This window comes from Lissotriton vulgaris, chromosome 6, assembly GCF_964263255.1.
Source record: "Lissotriton vulgaris chromosome 6, aLisVul1.2, whole genome shotgun sequence".
Taxonomy (NCBI): Eukaryota; Metazoa; Chordata; class Amphibia; order Caudata; family Salamandridae; genus Lissotriton; species Lissotriton vulgaris.
The window spans coordinates 92,177,907-92,196,534 of NC_141694.1; the positions used below are offsets into that span (position 1 = coordinate 92,177,907).

The 18,628-nt window shown below is 43.9% G+C and overlaps 1 protein-coding gene across 3 annotated transcripts in view; it reads left to right on the forward strand.

Annotated features, from left to right (window-relative positions):
• Positions 1-18,628, forward strand: part of LOC147706848 (exportin-5-like) — a 1,626,836-nt gene that overhangs the window by 207,087 nt on the left and 1,401,121 nt on the right. For 2 of the 3 annotated variants that reach the window (XM_086926006.1, XM_086926007.1), the window contains exon 5: positions 4,093-4,275. The exons of the other annotated variant lie outside the window; for it this stretch is intronic. In XM_086926006.1, the coding sequence (XP_086782132.1) occupies positions 4,093-4,275 (183 nt within the window). The remainder of the gene's footprint in view (positions 1-4,092; positions 4,276-18,628) is intronic. 3 annotated transcript variants of the gene reach the window in all.

Sequence of the window (18,628 nt, forward strand, 5' to 3'; positions counted from 1 at the left end):
CCATAAGTGTGCTGGGGATGCCCAGACGTGGGTCCCTCTCACCCCTCACCTTCACACCCCCTCACCCACCCTGTCACCCCGCCTCACCCTCACACCCCTCACCCTCACACCCCTCACCCTCACACCCCTCACCCTCATACCGCCTCACCCTCACTACCCCTCAACCACCCTCACACCCCCTCACCCTCATCCTCACACCCCCTCACCCTCACTCGCCCTCAAGCCCTCACCCCCTCACACCCCCTGACCCCTCACACACCTCCTCACCTTACACACCCCCTCACTCTCACACACCCTCACCCTCACTCACCCTCTCACCCACTCACCCACACACACCCTCTCACCCCCTCACCTTCATACACCCTCACCCTCACTCACCCTCTCACCCCCTCACCCTCACATCCCCTCACCCTCACACACCCTCACACCCTCACCCCCACCCCCTCACCCTCACACCCCCACCCCCTCACCCTCACACCCCTCACCCCCTCACTACCCCTCAACCACCCTCACACGCCTCACCCTCACACGCCCTCACCCTCACACCCCCTCACTCACCCTCACACCCCCTCACCCTCACACCCCCTCACCCTCACACACTCTCACCCTCACACCCCTCACATACCCTCACTCACCCTCACACCCCTCACTCACCCTCACACCCCTTCACCCCCTCACTCTTACACACCCTCACACCCCTCACCCCCACACCCCCTCACACACCCTCACTCACTCTCACACCCTCACCCTCTCACCCTCACACACAATCACCCTCAAAAACCCTCACCCTCACACACCCTCACCCCCTCACCCTCACCCTCACTCACCCTCACACTCACACACCCTCACATACCCTCACCAGCATAGCATAACAAAACATAGCATAACGAAACACAGCATAGCATAACAAACAAAAGCATAGGATAGCAAAAGCACAGCATAACAAAACAAAGCATAGGATAGCAAAACAAAACATAGCATAGCAAAACAAAACATAGCATAGCAAAACACAACAAAGCATAGCATACCATAACAAAACATAGCATAACAAAACAAAGCATAACATAAAGCATAGCAAAACAAAACATATCATAGTAAAACAAAACATAGCATAGCATAACATAACAACAAAACATAGCAGAACAAAACATAGCATTACATAAAACATAGCATAGCATAACAAAACATAGCAAAACACAACAAAATATAGCATAGCTAAACATAACAAAACATAGCATACATAACAAAACACAGCATTGCAAAGCATAGCAAAACATAGCATAGCATAAGAAAACAACAAAACAAAGCTTAGCATAACAAAACATAGTATAACAAAGCAAAGCATAGCATAGCATAACAAAGCATAGCATAGCATAGCATAACAAAGCATAGCATAACAAAGCATAGCATAGCAAAACAAAGCATAGCATAGTAAAACAACAAAACATAGCATAACAAATCATAGCAAAACACAACAAAGCATAGCATAACAAAAAGCATAGGATAGCAAAACTAAACATAGCATAGTATAACAAAACAAAACAAAACATAGCATAACATAACAAAACATAGCATAACAAAACACAACAACACATAGCAGAACAAAACATAGCCTAACATAACTTAAAACAAAGCATAGCATAACAAAACAGCAAAACACAACAAAACATAGCATACATAACAAAACATCGTATTGCAAAGCATAGCAAAACCTAGCATAGCATAACAAAACACAACAAAAAATAGGATAGCATAACATCTATCTCTCTATCGCCCTCACTCTATCTATCTATCGCCCTCCCTCTATCTATCGCCCTCACTCTATCTATCTATCGCCCTCCCTCTATCTATCGCCCTCACTCTATCTATCGCATCACCACAGCATCACTCAGCGCCACCACAGCATCACTAAGGGGCACAACAACATCACTATGCGCTACCACAGGATCATTGAATGCCACAGCATCACTAGTCGCCACCACAACATCACTCAGCTCCACCACAGGATCAATCTGTGCAACCATTCAACAACAACTGGGTCAAATATGTTCTCTCAATGTTTCAAGCTTTATTACAAATGTCACAAAAAGAGGTTAGTATTTCACTTCTGTTCTTGGATTTTCGTCACAATAAAATACACTGAACATATTCTTCACAAAAGTTATTTACAAAAGTTTAAGCTATTGCCATTTTAAATTACAATAACTTTTATTTAAGTATTAATTATTAAAAAAATTAAAAGCCATTGTTATTTGTAATATCAATACATCTAAGTCACGTGAATACAACACATATTGCATTACAAATGCTATAGGTGTCACAAGTTATAACTATTGGCATTGTAAATGACAAAGCTATTATTTTTGCTATTTTCAAAACCAACACATACATAAAAAATGTGTCATTTACAATACCAATAGATCAAACTTTCCTAATGCGAGACCCTATGCATTGCAAATGCTTGTTTAAGAAAAAGGATTGGCCAAAACATGTTGACAATATCATCTGATGAGATGGTAGGGTGCTAATACCTCGAGACCATCTAATATTGGTTTTTAACCTTATCTAAGGAACACAGAATAAATTTACTAATAATTAAGATGGTATCCTTAAGATTGTTCTAGCTACACTTTAATCATTGGATCCCTTATTAATATAGAAAGAAATTAATTGGTCAACCCTTGCTTATGGTGACATAGGGTGTGTAGTATTAGCCCTATGATAAAGCATGTCACTAATAGTGGGTGAGGGTATTTTTATCTCACACGAAGGGACCCCTGAGATGATGGCCATCTCAAGGCTATACCTCCTAAGCCTTTCGGTGTGTCATTGAAAATCTACACCTGCCAACTATCGACCCAACTCTCATCTACCCTTTATTTGTAAACTAATGACAAAAAAGCAGCATGGGATCAATTACGTCATGTCAATGCTAACCATATCCTGCACAACTACCAGTCTAGCTTCAGATCAAGCTGCTGCATTGAGGAAGCTACCCTACACATCTTAGGAAATGCTCCCCTGACCACAGATAAAGATGACCAAGCCTCCTGCTATTGATGGCTTTCTCAGCTGCCTTCGACACTATCAACTATTTCACCCTCATCCACCCCTTGAAGTCTCAAATGGGATTCATAGGCATCGTCCTTCACTGGTTCTGGTCCTGCTTATCCAACCAGCACTCTTAGTATTGAGCTTTACAATGTGTCTCTGCTTCAGCAGAAGAATATTGAGGGGCTTTCCTCTGTGCCTAGGTGTAAAAGCACAGGATTCCTGTAGTATACAAAAGTAAACAAAAGGTGGACAAAAAACAGTAAGGAGTGGAGCTGCTCTGTTTTCTGCTTTGATATGTGTGGGTGTGTGCACACATTCAATTCACCTTATCTGATTGTAATTGCCAGATGACTCCATGTCATCAGGGACTCCATATTCTGGTGCAGATTTTGTGTCTTTTTTTGTAATATAGAACTTAAGTTGAATTGATACATTTAAGAAGAACCAGGCCTGCAAGTCTAAAAATACAAAGGTTTATTAAAAGAAATCCCAGGTCTGCAACATGGTGTCCCAACTGGAAACCCTAGCCCTACTCTTCAGACCTGAAAGTGTAAAGTATCTTTCTGTTGCTAACACATAATATGATTGCACCATGATGATATTGCATGAAACAGCGGAGCTATGGGTGTTTCTTGAAGATAGAGCAGAGGAAAACGTACTGGACTGTAAATGTCTCCACATCTGCAGTGGACAATGGAAAAGTCATATAACTCCACCCACCATGTGTGGCTCTATAAATGTCAGTAAAAAGTAAGTATGCTTTTTTATTCTGTACACTTACTTTCTTATAGGTCACCTTAGATAACTGATACAATGCCATGGGTTGCCATCTGCCAAGCTTGGAATGCTGCTGTGTATATTTGCCTTAGGATAGGATTACCTTAGACGAAAAGAGCTAAATATTCATGCACCGATCACAGCACTGGCCTTGTATCAACCATTGTTGTCAGCTTTCCAGATGTTAATCTTGATGCTGCAATGTAGTGCGGTTTTTGTTGCTATGATTTTAGTGTTCATCTCTTTGATTTGTTACATTAGGCGAGGAATGCAGAGCTAGTGTTGCTTGTTCTGTGGCGACTGGCAGAAGATTTGTTGACATTAAAAATGGAACCTGGACTTCGTCAGCCCCAGCTCAATAATGCCCTATTTAAAAATATGCAGGAAATTCTGAACATTATCCTGAGTTTACTTGAGAAATATGTGGCTCAATACAGAATGATGGTAAGTTTATTGGGGAGGGAATATATTTGTTGCTGTGCCTGATTCTGTCAGTACCCAATAGTAATGATCCTACTGGTAGGCACCATTGCAGAATACTGTAGATGGAGGGAGGAGGAACAGTGATCTTGATTTACTTAGTGTATCTTCCGTCTGACACCACTTCTATGAGAAGTGGAAAGTTACAACATTTTTCTTTTAGTGAGCTGTGTTGAAAGCAAAAATTGAATGAATCTTCTTGAGCATTGTTCACTGTTAACCTCTCTGAATGCTTTTCACTATTTTATTTTATTTTTTTACGAATGGATTGGCAGACGCACTGCCAAACCCATACAATGCTACCCTTGAAGCGCTCCGAAGCAATGTCCCTATCTATATAGAAAGGAATTTGATCTGAACCAAATCTCCCTCCAGAAAGGTGCAACAATTCTAAAATAAGTTCTAATTTAAAAAAGCACAGTTGTACTAGGTGTGCTTCCATTGTTTTTGGGTTTTGTCCAACTGCTGAATCCTGAAACTTCCTTAGGAATTAAATATAATATCCAAAGCAATAATCTGCAGGTATATACAATGCTTGGACTAACTGCACATAACCTATTCAAACATTAGGGCATGTAACAATGCCCCACAATAAACAGTAGTTTGAACATATTCATTTTAAAGATAGTAATGTTCTATATTAAAATGTCTTCATGCTTTCAGTAAAAATTAGCAAAAAGAGCAGTCAATTATTCATTGAAATGTAAGCGCGTACCATCCACATCATGTTTTAGTGTCCTAGACCTGTATTCTTTACAAGGAGCTCTAGGACTATGCCAGTGTTTCAATCTATTCCTTCACATGGAATAACCTAATTTCTATATATCGTTACCCAGAGGCACATAAAGATCAACTGGATTAATTTCCCTCGCAATCTCATAAGGCTATTTATTGTTATACAGTTCTATCAAAACTTTATGATTCTGTATCAAACATCGGAAGGGTGGAGGGTGAGGCAGAGACTCAATTAGTAGTGTTTATGCTGATGGTTTTGAGAATTCTTTCCTGCTACTCCTTACTTTGAATGTCTCCGATCCCATCATGTTCTGCTCTCTGGGAGGGATCCTTATAATTACAACTGTTTGCATTTGCCAGAGTACTTGAGGAGAGGAGTTGGCTTAATGGCTAGGGCGGTCGACCTCCAATTTCGGGAACTGGGTTCGAGTCTCTGCAATCACGTTGAACATGCTGTGATTCTGGGCAAATCACTTAATCTCCTTGTGCCTAACAAAAATGAATGTGTCCTTATGTAATGCAACTGGTGCTATGTAAAACGCTCTGATACCCGATTTGGGTCTAGTTCGCGCTATATAAAACTAAAAAAATAAATTTTTTTTTAAAAAAAAAACATTTAAATATGCGATCCTCCAGGTATAACATATTGTCGGCTTTCCAGGACTCAAATCGTTATGGGGTCTCCTTCATCAGAACAAACAGTTTAATAAGAGCATGAACAGATCATTGTTAAATTGTTCTGAAACATCAAAGGATGCAGCAACACCCTTGCCACCTCCACAAGCACAGAGTCTGCTAACTCGAGAGGATATGAGCAGCCAGTGAGCATGAACTTCGAGAAATGAAAGACTGACATGAAGACCAGTATTCCCTTCTGAATGGCAGCACTGATAGCAAAGCTCATGTTCTAGAGGGCTCTGAAGATTCTGTCACACCAAATTTTGGGCATTAAACACCATCAGAAAGTAGATGTTCGAGGCATATGAGCTGCAGATCACACATTTTGCATTAGATCTCCATCTGGGGTTGGGCTCGGATGGTTGCACCTTGTTGTTGTCTTGGAAGAAGTCTTTGTAGTCACGAGATAGGTGACTCCTCCTTTAGACGATAGTGCTCGTGGGTATCAACTCCATCCTCAGATTGTATTTTTCCGCTATTGGGTCGGATGCAACTTTTGCGCACCGGTTCGAAACATCATTTTCAAACGTTTTCGAAGCGCAAAACTTTCTCTAACTCTTCGAATTGACTTCAAACATCCAAATCTTCGACACGCCTTTCATAGTCTCGATTCCGGTGGTCGACGCTGGCATCTGGGCCTATCAACGCCGTTAAGGCCTACAGCTCATGGAAAGGACGCCGTTCAAAAAATGCCCCCAGTGTGGAGCAAAGTTACCACACAGTGACCATCATAAGGTCTGTAACCTGTGCCTCTTGTCCGAACACGAGTCCAGCTGCTAGGCATGCGCCTTTTTTCAACATCATGGTGCAGAGGTCAGCTCCGGAACCAGTGGACATCTTCGATGAAGACCCAGATGTCCCAGAAGGCACTGGTCAAGACTTCGCCTGTTGGCCCCAGTCGTGACCGAATGCACACTTCAGAAGCCCCGCCTCCGTGCCCGTCTCCGAAGAAGAAATACAAGCCTTCCGGTAGATCGGGATCGAGCAAACCGCAAGTAATAGTTTCACCGGCACCTTCGGTACCGAAGCCAAAAGAACACACTGCTCCAAAATCGGTTCTCACTCCTTCTGCGCCAAAAGACAAACCGGCCTCGAACACCTCGAGGCCTATAGATAAAACGGCGTTGAACACTTCCCAGCCTAACATCACGCTTCGGCTCCGAAACCCAAGCCTTCGGAACCGAAAAACAAGCCAAAGCATTTTACCACGCCTCCTAAGGCCAAAGAGCACAACACTCAACCCCGCTCGGAACCAAAAAAAACGGCACCGAAAGCGGTTATCGAGGAAGAGGAACTTTTTCATCCGAATCCTGTCGATCCCAAACATAGAAAGATCTACATTAATCCCAAAACAGGACATGTGACAGCTGTGCCATCCAGCAAGAGGAACTCAGACACTCCGTGCCTGTCAAGGAGGACTGTGCCACTTCACCTATGACTCCTTCTTCTCCTGTCCTTCCTTCTAATCCCCTTCCTCTCCTTAAACCTGGTACGCCTCCTCTACCTGTAACTTCTCCACCACCACAAGATTATGATGATGGGGAGGAGGGGAACACCCTAATGACCTGCTCACGGATCCAGACGACATACCACAGAACGATTGGGATTACAACAACCCATTAGATCCAACAGACCTCCCAAGCCCCCAGCCATACCCAACAAAACCATCTCCCCAGACGACAATATTGTTTTTGGGCAACTCAAAGAGCTGCTGTTTTTGTCTTTGTGGCCATGCACTCGGACACACCAGAGGAGGATTTCCTTTTAGATACATTTGAACAGTCCCAAAAAACTGTACAAATATTACCAATGATTACAGGGGTCATAAGACATGCCCCTTTCATATTCAAAGATCCTGTACGAGCCAGGATTCTTAATCCTAGAATTGATAAAAAATATAGACCTGCCCCTGACCACCCTGCGTGTATCACAGGACAGCTGGCTTTGGATTCACTAGTAGTTTCCAACGCTAGGAAGCACTCCAATTCACAAACCTCGGGGGATGCACCACCCCGATAAAGAATCCAAATTACTAGATGCTTCTGGCAAAATGGTAGTTGCGCAGACGGCCAATCACTGGCGCATAGCCAACACTCAAGCACTGCTGGCTAGATATGATATGGCCCACTATGACCAGCTGGAGACCCTATTACAGCATTTGACGGACCAATACAAAACTCAAGCAAATGATCCGATTCAACAGGGTAAATTGATAACAAATGCCTCAATTAAATGCACCCTTGATGTAGCAGACACTGCTTCTAGGTCCATTAATACTAGTGTCCTGCTCCCACAACATGCCTGGCTACCGTTCAATCAAGAACAACTTTTTGGACCGGCTGTGGACACTGCTTTTCAAAAGATGAAGAAAGACACAGAGACTGCAAAGTCCATGGTAGCACTGCCGTCTCCACACACACGTGGCTCCTTTTGTCGCTCCTTTTATAGAGGAGCCTCTAAAAACTTGGGTACAGATACCTCCTCTTCATTTAAAAACACTACACAGACGTCCCCCAACAGAGGATATTTTAGAGGAGGATACAGAGGGAATAACAGCAAAGGGAGAGGCCGCAGTAACAATAATACTCACGCCTCCCCTGAAGCTAAACTGTGACTTCCCTCCACTCCCCCAGGCAATTCCACTCTGGTCGGGGGAAGATTATCACAGTTCCTACCTTTCTGGAACTCCATCACAACAGACAAGTGGGTAAGACAAATTATCTAATATGGTTACTACCTGGAACTTACAGCTACCCCCCCAAACATACCACCCAAGCAGCGTCCAATGTCTACAGAACATCTTACACTTTTAAAACAAGAAGTTCTCTCACTGCTTCAAAAGCAAGCCATAGAGCCAGTTCCCTTACTACATCAGGGAACAGAAGTTTACTCCCTATATTTCCAAATCCCCAAAAAGGACGGGACCCTAAGGCCAATACTCTTCCTCAGACCCCTCAATCTGTATATACACTCTGATTACTTTCACATGATCACTCTCCAACAAGTGCTTCCACTGTTCCAATAAGGAGACTTCCTTGCCACACTAGATCTCAAGGACGCCTACTTCCACATTCCCATACATCCTTCTCACAGGAAGTATTTATGGTTCGTAGTGGACGGACAACACTATCAGTTCAAAGTCCTTCCATTCGGGGTCACCACTGCACCCAAAGTGTTCACCAAGTGCCTTGCAGTGGTAGCAGCACACCTAAGAAGACAACAAATCCATGTCTTCCCATATTTGGACGACTGTCTAATAAAAGCCAAGTCATTCAACCAGTGTGTTCAACATACTCATCCAACCGTCCAAACACTGCACAACTTGGGATTCACAACCAACTACACTAAGTCGCATCTCCAGCCCTCTCATGTACATTAATATCTAGGTGCCACAATAAACACTTCAAAACACAACTAGAAAATGTAGGGAGGGGACAAGGGAAAGATATTTATAGACCTGCAAGAAGTGTATCCCCATTTACAATAATAAAAAAACACTAAACTTCTCGGGTCTTCAAAAAAGTGTAAAAAAATGCCCCCTGGAGAGCAATACCTTTTAGGACGAATGCCCTCACTCACCATAGGTGACATGCTTCATATGGGCAACTCCTTCCAGTGGTAAAACCTAGTTCCACTGAGGGCTACAACCACCTCACTGTGAAGTGAGCGCTCTGGGATGTTTTATCAAGGTGTCCTATGTTGGACTAAGGATGCTAAAATCCCATATGTGAGTATAGGTTTAGTGAGGGTGCAGCGCTGTATGTGAAAAGACAATGGTGATATTTAAACTACCTAATTTGGTACAAAAATATCTTTTTTTGCTTGCCCAAATTGGCAGGAGTAAAAAGCAGTGCAAAGCAGTGTAAATTAAACTGCTTAGGTCGGTCGACATGTTTCAGCCTATATGATCTAATTGTATCAGGCTTTCATCAGGACCAAAAATAATGCTGCTGCATACGTGAGTAAATGAATACAAGAAAAAATAAATGTAGGTGATACCAAACCAGTAATCCAATGTATGTTTGGTGCTACTGGAACTTATCTGTAATTTAGGGAGACAAAAAACACAAAACACTATAAGTCATACACCATCACAGTATAAGTGTTATAATAACCATATGTATACGAAATTAGATCGTACACCAGTGTTCTACTTACCCAATGTAATGGATAAGCAGACCCGCCTCTTCTTGGTAACAACTCGGGGAAGGGGGCCCGCTCTGTAAAACAGACAGGTCAAATGACACTAGTGTAGAATCCTAGTGAAAAAGCCTGTGTCTCAAATAAGTATTAGAAGCATAGTGTTGATGGCCAGAAAGACCTCTGTGTAGTACCTATCTAAAGAGGACTTTATATTTTTCAATTGGCATAAACAATAAAAAATAAAATAAAACAATTAAATATACTGTATTATGACACAAGTGGTCCATATAATTGCACAATAAGTCCACTTGAAATAATCACTATTCTGTTCTTAGTGATACCTTCGTTAGAACACCCCATTTATAAGCATGTAGACCAACTTCAGATTGAACACAATGCCTTTCTGAGTGATTCTTTAGAATGAGCACCACATTTCTAACCGTGTGAGGACTTTATCTCTCACTGCAGTTTGGGTGTATACACTAAATAAGCGTGCGTAGACTTAGGAACGCATTGTTCCACGTATGCCCGTAAATACTGCTGCGCCTGACTACAGAAAGACACTACCAAGGATTTGTGTGCCTATTCAATCAGGCACTTTCGTGACGAAGCTTAGCGTTGATGGCACTACTTAAGTGAATTTGATTCCTCCCGTTGGTGCCGCCGGTAGCAACTTTTGTACCGCATCGGGATACCGACGGAGAGGTGAGTACGGGACTGGTTTTCCGTGGGTTTAGTTGCTAGTTGCATTAAGAGGTTTTCCTGGCTCTAGTCTGCTCGTTTTATAGAAAAGACACGAGGTATAACTCCAACGCAGATTCCCCGTTTAGTTCAGTGTCTTTTTAAAATGAAAACGTGTGAGGACCGTGATCATGTAAATCAAAGGGGCACGTTACATTGTCACAGAAAGGGGTTTTAAAGCAAATCATGTTGAAATAGTGTGATGGATTTTATTTAAAGAGAGCACAACTTGAGTGTTGGGGGATCACAAAACTATTCCTTTGTGTGCTCAAAAGAAAAGATAAGAGATAAAGTCCTCACACGGTTAGAAATGTGGTGCTCATTCTAAAGAATCACTCAGAACGGCATTGTGTTTATCTGAAGTTGGTCTACATGCTTATAAATGGGGTGTTCTAACGAAGTATCACCAAGAACAGAATAGTGATTATTTCAAGTGGGCTTATTGTGCAATTACAAGACCACTTGTGTCAATCCAGTACATGTAATTTTTAATTTGAATTTTTTTATTGTTTATGCCAATTGAAAAATATAAAGTCCTCTTTAGATAGGTACTACACAGAGGTCTTTCTGGCCATCAACACTATGCTTCTAATACTTATTTGAGACACAGGCTTTTTCACTAGGATTCTACACTAGTGTCATTTGACCTGTCTGTTTTACAGAGCGGGCCCCCTTCCCCGAGTTGTTACCAGGAAGAGGCGGGTCTGCTTATCCATTACATTGAGTAAGTAGAACACTGGTGTGCGATTTAATTTCGTATACCTATGGTTATCATAACACTTATACTGTGATGGTGTATGACTTTTAGTGTTTTGTGTTTTTTCTCTCTCTAAATTACAGATAAGGTCCGGTAGCACCAAATATACATTGGATTACTGGTTTGGTATCACTTCAATTAATTTTTTCTTGTATTCATTTACTCACGTATGGAGCAGCATTGTTTTTGGTCCTGATGAAAGCCTGATACATTTAGATCATATAGGCTGAAACATGTCGACCAACCTGATCACCTAAGCAGTTTAATTTTCACTGCTTTGCACTGCTTTTTAATCCTGCCAATTTGGGCAAGCAAATAAAGATATTTTTGTACCAAATTAGGTAGTTTAAATAAAACCATTGTCTTTTCACATACAGCACTGCACCCTCACTACACCTATACTCACATATGGGATTTTAGCATCCTTAGTCCAACATAGGACACCTTGATAAAACATCCCAGAGCTCCCACTTCACAGTGAGGTGGTTGTAGCCCTCAGTGGAACTAGGTTTTTCCACTGGGAGGAGGTGCCCATATGTTGAAGCATGTCGCCTATGGTGAGTGAGAGCATTCGCCCTAAAAGGGATTGCTCCCCAGGGGGCTTTTTTTGAGAGACACCCTTTTCATTACACTTTTTTGAAGACCCAAGAAGTTTAGTGTTTTTTGACAATAGACACTTCCACAGCTCTAGCGAATCCCAGTCTAGCCAGGATAGCCAGTATACAAGCTCTCATTACCAAATTTCAAACACAACACTCTCTCCCAGCCAGAGTGTTCATGCAACTCATTGGCATGATGGCATCTTGCATATTTATTGTACCTTATGCAAGACTTCAAATGCGTCCCTTACAGGAATGTCTAGCACATCAGTGGAATCAGGCTCAAGGACAACTTACAGATCTGGTGTTGGTGGACACCCGCGCACATCACTCTCTGCAGTGGTGGAACACAACAAACGTATCCAAGGGGCGGCCGTTCCTCGAGCCAGTTCCACAGATGGTTCTAACAACAGACGCATCACTCACAAGATGGGGAGCCCATCTCCTCAATCACAGCACTCAAGGCAAATGGACCACTCAACAGAAAGTGCTCCATATCACTCATCTGGAACTATTAGCAATATTTCTAGCACTGAAATCATTCCAAGTCCATTTACAAAACAAGGCTGTCCTCATCCGGACTGACCACATGACAGCCATGTATTGGAGACAAAAACAAGGAGGCACACATTCTCTGCATCTGTCCTAGCTCGCACAGAACATTTGAGGTGGGCCATTCCACAAAACATATACCTGCTTACAGAACACCTTCCAGGAGTTCACAATCAAATTGCGTATCTGTTAAGTCGACTGACACTACAGATTCACGAATGGGAACTACATCCACAAGTTCTTCTACCATTTTTCCAAATGTGGGACCAACCAGACCTAGATCTGTTTGCCACACACGAAAACGCAAAATGCCCAACCTTCACCGCCAGGTTTCCACACCCGCTGTCCAAGGGCAATGCGATATGGATGAACACTTTTCCGCCACTCCCACTGATTCCACTAGTAGTACTCAAGCTCCGACAACAGTCTCTAAAATTGATCCTAGTGGCTACCACATGGGCACGTCAACTGTGGTTCACAACACTGTTGGAACTCTCACTAGTCCCACACCAAAAACTACGCCTCTCCCCATCACAACTAACGCAGAACCATGGCGAGATAAGGCCCCCCAATCCAACTCAGCTGAATCTGGCAATCTTGCTGAAGTCCTAGAGTTCGGGTACCTTACCCTTCCACCGGACTTCATGAACATCTTTAAAGAAACCTGGTGCCCTACCACAATAACCTGCTATGCGGCAAAATGGAAGAGGTTTGCCATTTAATGCACTAACAATCATATCGATCCACTGGATGTGTCCATCCAGAACATCATTTGCCACTTACTACGTTTGCAAAGATGTAATTTAGCGTACTCATCCATACGTGTACATCTAACAGCACTTGCCGCTTACTTACAAAACAGACAACACTTGTCACTTTTTAGGGCCCCAGCAATTAAAGCCTTTATGGAGGGCCTTAAAAGAATCATTCCTTCCAGATTACCACCCTCTCCGGTTTGGAATCTCAACATTGTAATTACTAGGCTCATGGGACCCCCATTTGAACCTTTACATAAATGTGAACTTCAGTTCCTCACAAGGAAAGTAGCTTTCCTTATCGCAATCACCTCTCTCAGGAGAGTAAGTGAGATCCAGGCTTTAACCATACAAGAACCCTTCTAACAAATACATCTTAGCAAGGTAGTTCTCAGAACAAATCCAAAATTCCTTCCTAAAGTCATCTCTGATTTTTATCTTAACCAATCGGTAGAGTTACCCGTGTTTTTTCAAAACCCAGACTCTTAAGCAGAGAGAGCTCTTCACACGCTAGACGTCAAAAGAGCTCTACTTTATTACATTGACAGGACTAAATCCTTTCGAAAAACAAAATACTTGTTTGTAGCTTTCTCCCCCGCCACATAAAGGTAATTCCATCTCCAAAGCTGAGATTGCAAGGTGGATTGTTAAATGTATCCAAATATGCTACCAAAAAAGCCAAGTGCACATTGACAATTCCCCCTAGAAAGCATTCAACACGCAAACTAGGGGCTTTCATGGCATTCTTAGGGAACATTCCCTTAGAAGACATTTGAAAGGCAGCCACATGGTCTACAACACACACCTTCACTAAACACTTGTGTTGACGTGCAGCCCAAGCAACAAGCTTATGTGGGCCAAGCTGTTCTTAAAACACTCTTTCAAACTACTGCAACCGATACAGGTGACCACCGCTAGGGGAGATACTGCTGTACAATCTATGCAAAGTGTGTGATCTGCAGCTCATATGCCTCAAACGGAAAATGCTACTTACCAGTATTCATCTGTTCTTGGCATGTAGAGCTGCAGATCCACGCACGCGCGCCCACCTCCCCGGGACCTGTATCTGTTCCAGTACTATCTTACTTAGATATACATACATGGGCATCTTTTTCTTTTCTACTAACTCCATCATTTCTTATCATGGCGAAAAACAATCGGAGGATGGAGTCGATGCCCATGCGCACTATCGTCCAAAGGGGGAGTCACCTATCTCGTGACTACAAAGACTTCTTCCCAGACAATAACAAGGTGCAACCATCCGAGCCCAACACCAGATGGCGATCTAATGCAAAGTGTGTGGATCTGCAGCTCTACATGCCAAGAACAGATACATACTGGTAATTAGCATTTTCCTCTCTGTCTAATGATATTTACAAGTTCCATGCCCTACTAAAAATAGTCACAAAGAAATGTGGCTCCTCTACGACATCTGCAGAACATCATTGATTATTATATAATTTTAAAGAAAAGGCCAGGAAGTCTGTGAAATCTCACAATCTGATCAATGATTCCTCATCGCCCCCTGATAAGGAGTTCAGTCTATTCAACATCTATTAAGACAAGAAATGCTTTTGCCATCTTAGACTGCTATGATTGGCAGAAGTGGAGCATAACTGGCCCGCTGTTGGTGCCTTTTACGGATGACAAAATAGAAGTTGTGAAAGCAATCAGGTACCAATATCTTGGCTGCAGTCTTTGATACAGCCTCAAGTTCCTGCAATGTGAGTTTCTGCCAACCAGCGGGACTGGCTGTTCCCTGAACACTATCCCTTCCGGATGATGCAGATCTGGGCGGCTCATTGCACTACATAATCCTATACAGACAGTATAACCATTACTGACTTATGATATTCAAGGAACCACAGGCAAGATTATAAGAAAGCTCTGCCGAAACAAACCAAAATCTCTCATGCGTAACACAAACAAGCGTTTCTTTTTCCGCTGAGCCACTGGCCACCTCTACCTACCATCATGTGAGGGGTGGGGGGATATCAAAGTGTGCCTTGTAGGGAGAGATCACTATTAAAAATAACTGACAACTTTATAACAAACAATATATAATAAGTACAAAAGCCGCCTTGCCATGAACTGACTGGAGTTCATCATCACAATGTGGACCAACTCCGGTGGCAGTGTTACAAAGCTCCTTCTCGAGAATACAATCAAGAAAGAAACGAACAGCCAACACAGTCTGTTTCTATTTGCGGACCTTCAGGGTGAAGGAAAAATATCCAGCTTGGATCTATAAGTTCTGCACCAGTTCATGAAGATGAAGTCCTTCAAAATGGTTACAGCAAACAAATGATGGACGGAATGCTGGGAATGCAAACATTCTCCCCCAGTCAAAAGATCTGGGTTAAATCCATCGTTCTTTTGCCCACTACGCCACCCCAGTTTAGACCCAGCCATATGTAAATCAGTCTTGACACTGTGCCCCATGGGAACAGTCCAGACCGAACTGCCAGGCCCGGTCCTCCCTGGACCGGAAACAAGCATCCTGGGACCGGTTTCAGGGTATCTCACCCTTCAGCCAGGATAGCTTGAATCCAGTGGCACAGTGAGCAAGGAACCCATGTCTGAGCATACCCATCCCACTTAGGGCAAAAAGTGTTACAGCAAACAAATGATGGACGGAATGCTGACAGAGCAAACATTCTCCCCCAGTCAAATGATCTGGGTTAAATCCATCGTTCTTTTGCCCACTACACCACCCCATTTTGCAGACCTGCTGCTTGCAGTGCCTCTAACACTTTCCTCGGGTGGACCAGGTGATCCTCCCAGGTGGAGCTAAAGACAGCAATATCATCTAGATATGCTGCACAGAAGTCATCCAGCCCAGTGAGAACATGATTCACCAACCTTTGGAAGGTGGCATGTGCATTTTTCAGACCAAAGGGCATTACTTCAAATTGATAATGCCCACCAGGGGTAGAACATGCTGTCTTGGGCTTGGCATCCTCAGCTAACCTGATTTGCCAATTCCCAGCTGTCAGGTCAAATGTACTTAAGTAGTTGGCAGAAGCCCTTCATCTGCCCTTGGTATTGGGTGGGCATCAGTCTTAGTGACTGCATTGAGACCCCTGTAGTCTACGCAAAACCTCATGTCTCTCTTACCACCCTGGGTGTGAGGCTTTGGCACTAGAACTACTGGACTAGCCCAAGGGCTATCTGAGGGTTCAATGACTCCCAACTCCAACATTTTCTGCACTTCTGTTTTGATGCAGAATAACATGATCAGGCTGCCTGTAGATTTTACTCTTAACTGGCAAGCTGTCACCAGTGTCAACCTCATGGTTACACCAATTGGTTTGGCTGGGTGTTAGAGAGAACATATGTCTGAAGGATTGAAGAACTTGTTTGCAATCCTTCTGTTGATGCTCAGAGAGGCTGCCACAAAAGACAACACCATCTACTGACCCATCATCAGGATTCTGAGTGAGCAGGTCTGGGAGAGGGTCACTCTCTTCCTCCTGTCCCTCATCTATGGCCATGAGCAAGCTCATGTCCTTCCTGTCGACATATGCTTTGAGCTTGTTAACATGGAGCACCCTGTGGGGGCTCCTGGGAGTTCCAAGGTCCACCAGGTAGGTGGCCTCTCCCTTTTGCTCAAGAATTGTGTGGGGCCCAGACCATTTGTCTTTGAGTGCTGCTGGGGCCACTGGCTCCAACACCCACACCTTCTGTCTAGGCTGATACACAGTCAGGACAGCCTTTTGGTCATGCCAAGCTTTTTGGAGTTCTTGGCTGGCCTTAAGGTTTTCAGATGCCTTTTCCATATACTCAGCCATCCTGGAGCGGAGGCCAAGTACATAGTCCACTATGCTGGTTGCAGGCTTTTTGAGAGGTCTCTCCCATCCTTCCTTAACCAAACACAGGGGTCCTCTCACAGGATGCCCATACAGAAGTTCAAAAGGGCTGAAGCCAACCCCCTTCTGTGGGACCTCTCTGTAAGCAAACAAAAGGCAGGGAATCAGGACATCCCATCTACGCCTGAGCTTTTCAGGTAGTCCATGAATCATCCCTTTAAGGGTCCTGTTGAACCTTTCAACAAGCCCATTGCATTGTGGATGATAGGGTGTAGTGAACTTGTAGTTGACACCACATTCCTTCCACATAGCAGTTAAGTAGCTTGACATGAAGTTTGCACCTCTGTCAGAGACAACCTCCTTAGGGAAGCCCACTCTGGAGAACACTCCAACTAGGGCTCTTGCCACAACAGGTGCTGTAGTGGTCCTAAGGGGAATAGCTTCAGGATACCTGGTGGCATGATCCACTACCACCAGTATAAACTTGTGCCCTGATGCTGTCTGGGGTTCCATTGGACCAACAATGTCAATCCCCACTCTTTCAAAGGGCACCCCCACCACAGGCATTGGTATAAGGGGGGCCTTTGTTGTGCCACCTGACTTACCACTGGCTTGGCAAGTGACACAGGAGCGACAAAACTCCTTGGTATCCTCATTCATGTGAGGCCAGTGAAAGTGTGAGACAAGTCTGTCCCAAGTCTTTGTCTTGCCTAAGTGCCCTGCTAAGGGAATCTCATGGGCCAAGGTAAGAAGGAAACCTCTCTGAGACAAGGGGATAACCAGCCTCCTGGCCATGCCAGGCTTGGGGTCTCTTGCCTCAGTGTACAGGAGTCCATCATCCCGGTACACCTTGTGGGTACCTGTGGCGTTCCCAGCAGCCTCAGCAGCAGCCTGCTGTCTGAGGGGTTCAAGGGAAGGGCAGTCTAATTGGTCCTTCCCCAGGTCTTCTCTTGAGGGTCCCCCTGAGCCTAGAAATTCAACTTGATCAAGTTCAAATTCTTTAGGCTCAGTTTCCCTCAATTCCTGTAGGTCAGCCTCCTCTGAGACTTGATCCTCAACCTGGGGCAAGGGGGAAGGCAATGCCTTAACCCTACTGCTCTTCTTCTTGGAAGGTGTCTGGTCCATTGTTCCAGGATCCAGCACCTGTTCAGTGGGGCATTTTCTGGCCTGTGACCTAGTCACAGCAAGCGCATGTGCTGGCAAGCCTAACATCTCCATGTGAGTCCTCTGCTCCACTTCTGACCATTGTGATGACTCCAAGTCATTGCCCAACAAACAATCCACTGGGAGGTCTGAACTAACTACAACCTTCTTTTGGCCATTTACCCCTCCCCAGGAGAAAGCAACAATTGCCATACTATGACTGGTAGTGACATTGCTTGCATTGGTCACCAGGAAATCTGTACCTGGCATGATCTGTCCAGGGTCCACAAAGTTAGGTGTCACCATTGTGACACTGGCACAAGTGTCCCTATAGGCCTGAGCCATTCTTCCATTTATTAAAGGTGTCTGCCTGTATTTGCCCAAAGTATTGGGACTGACATCAGG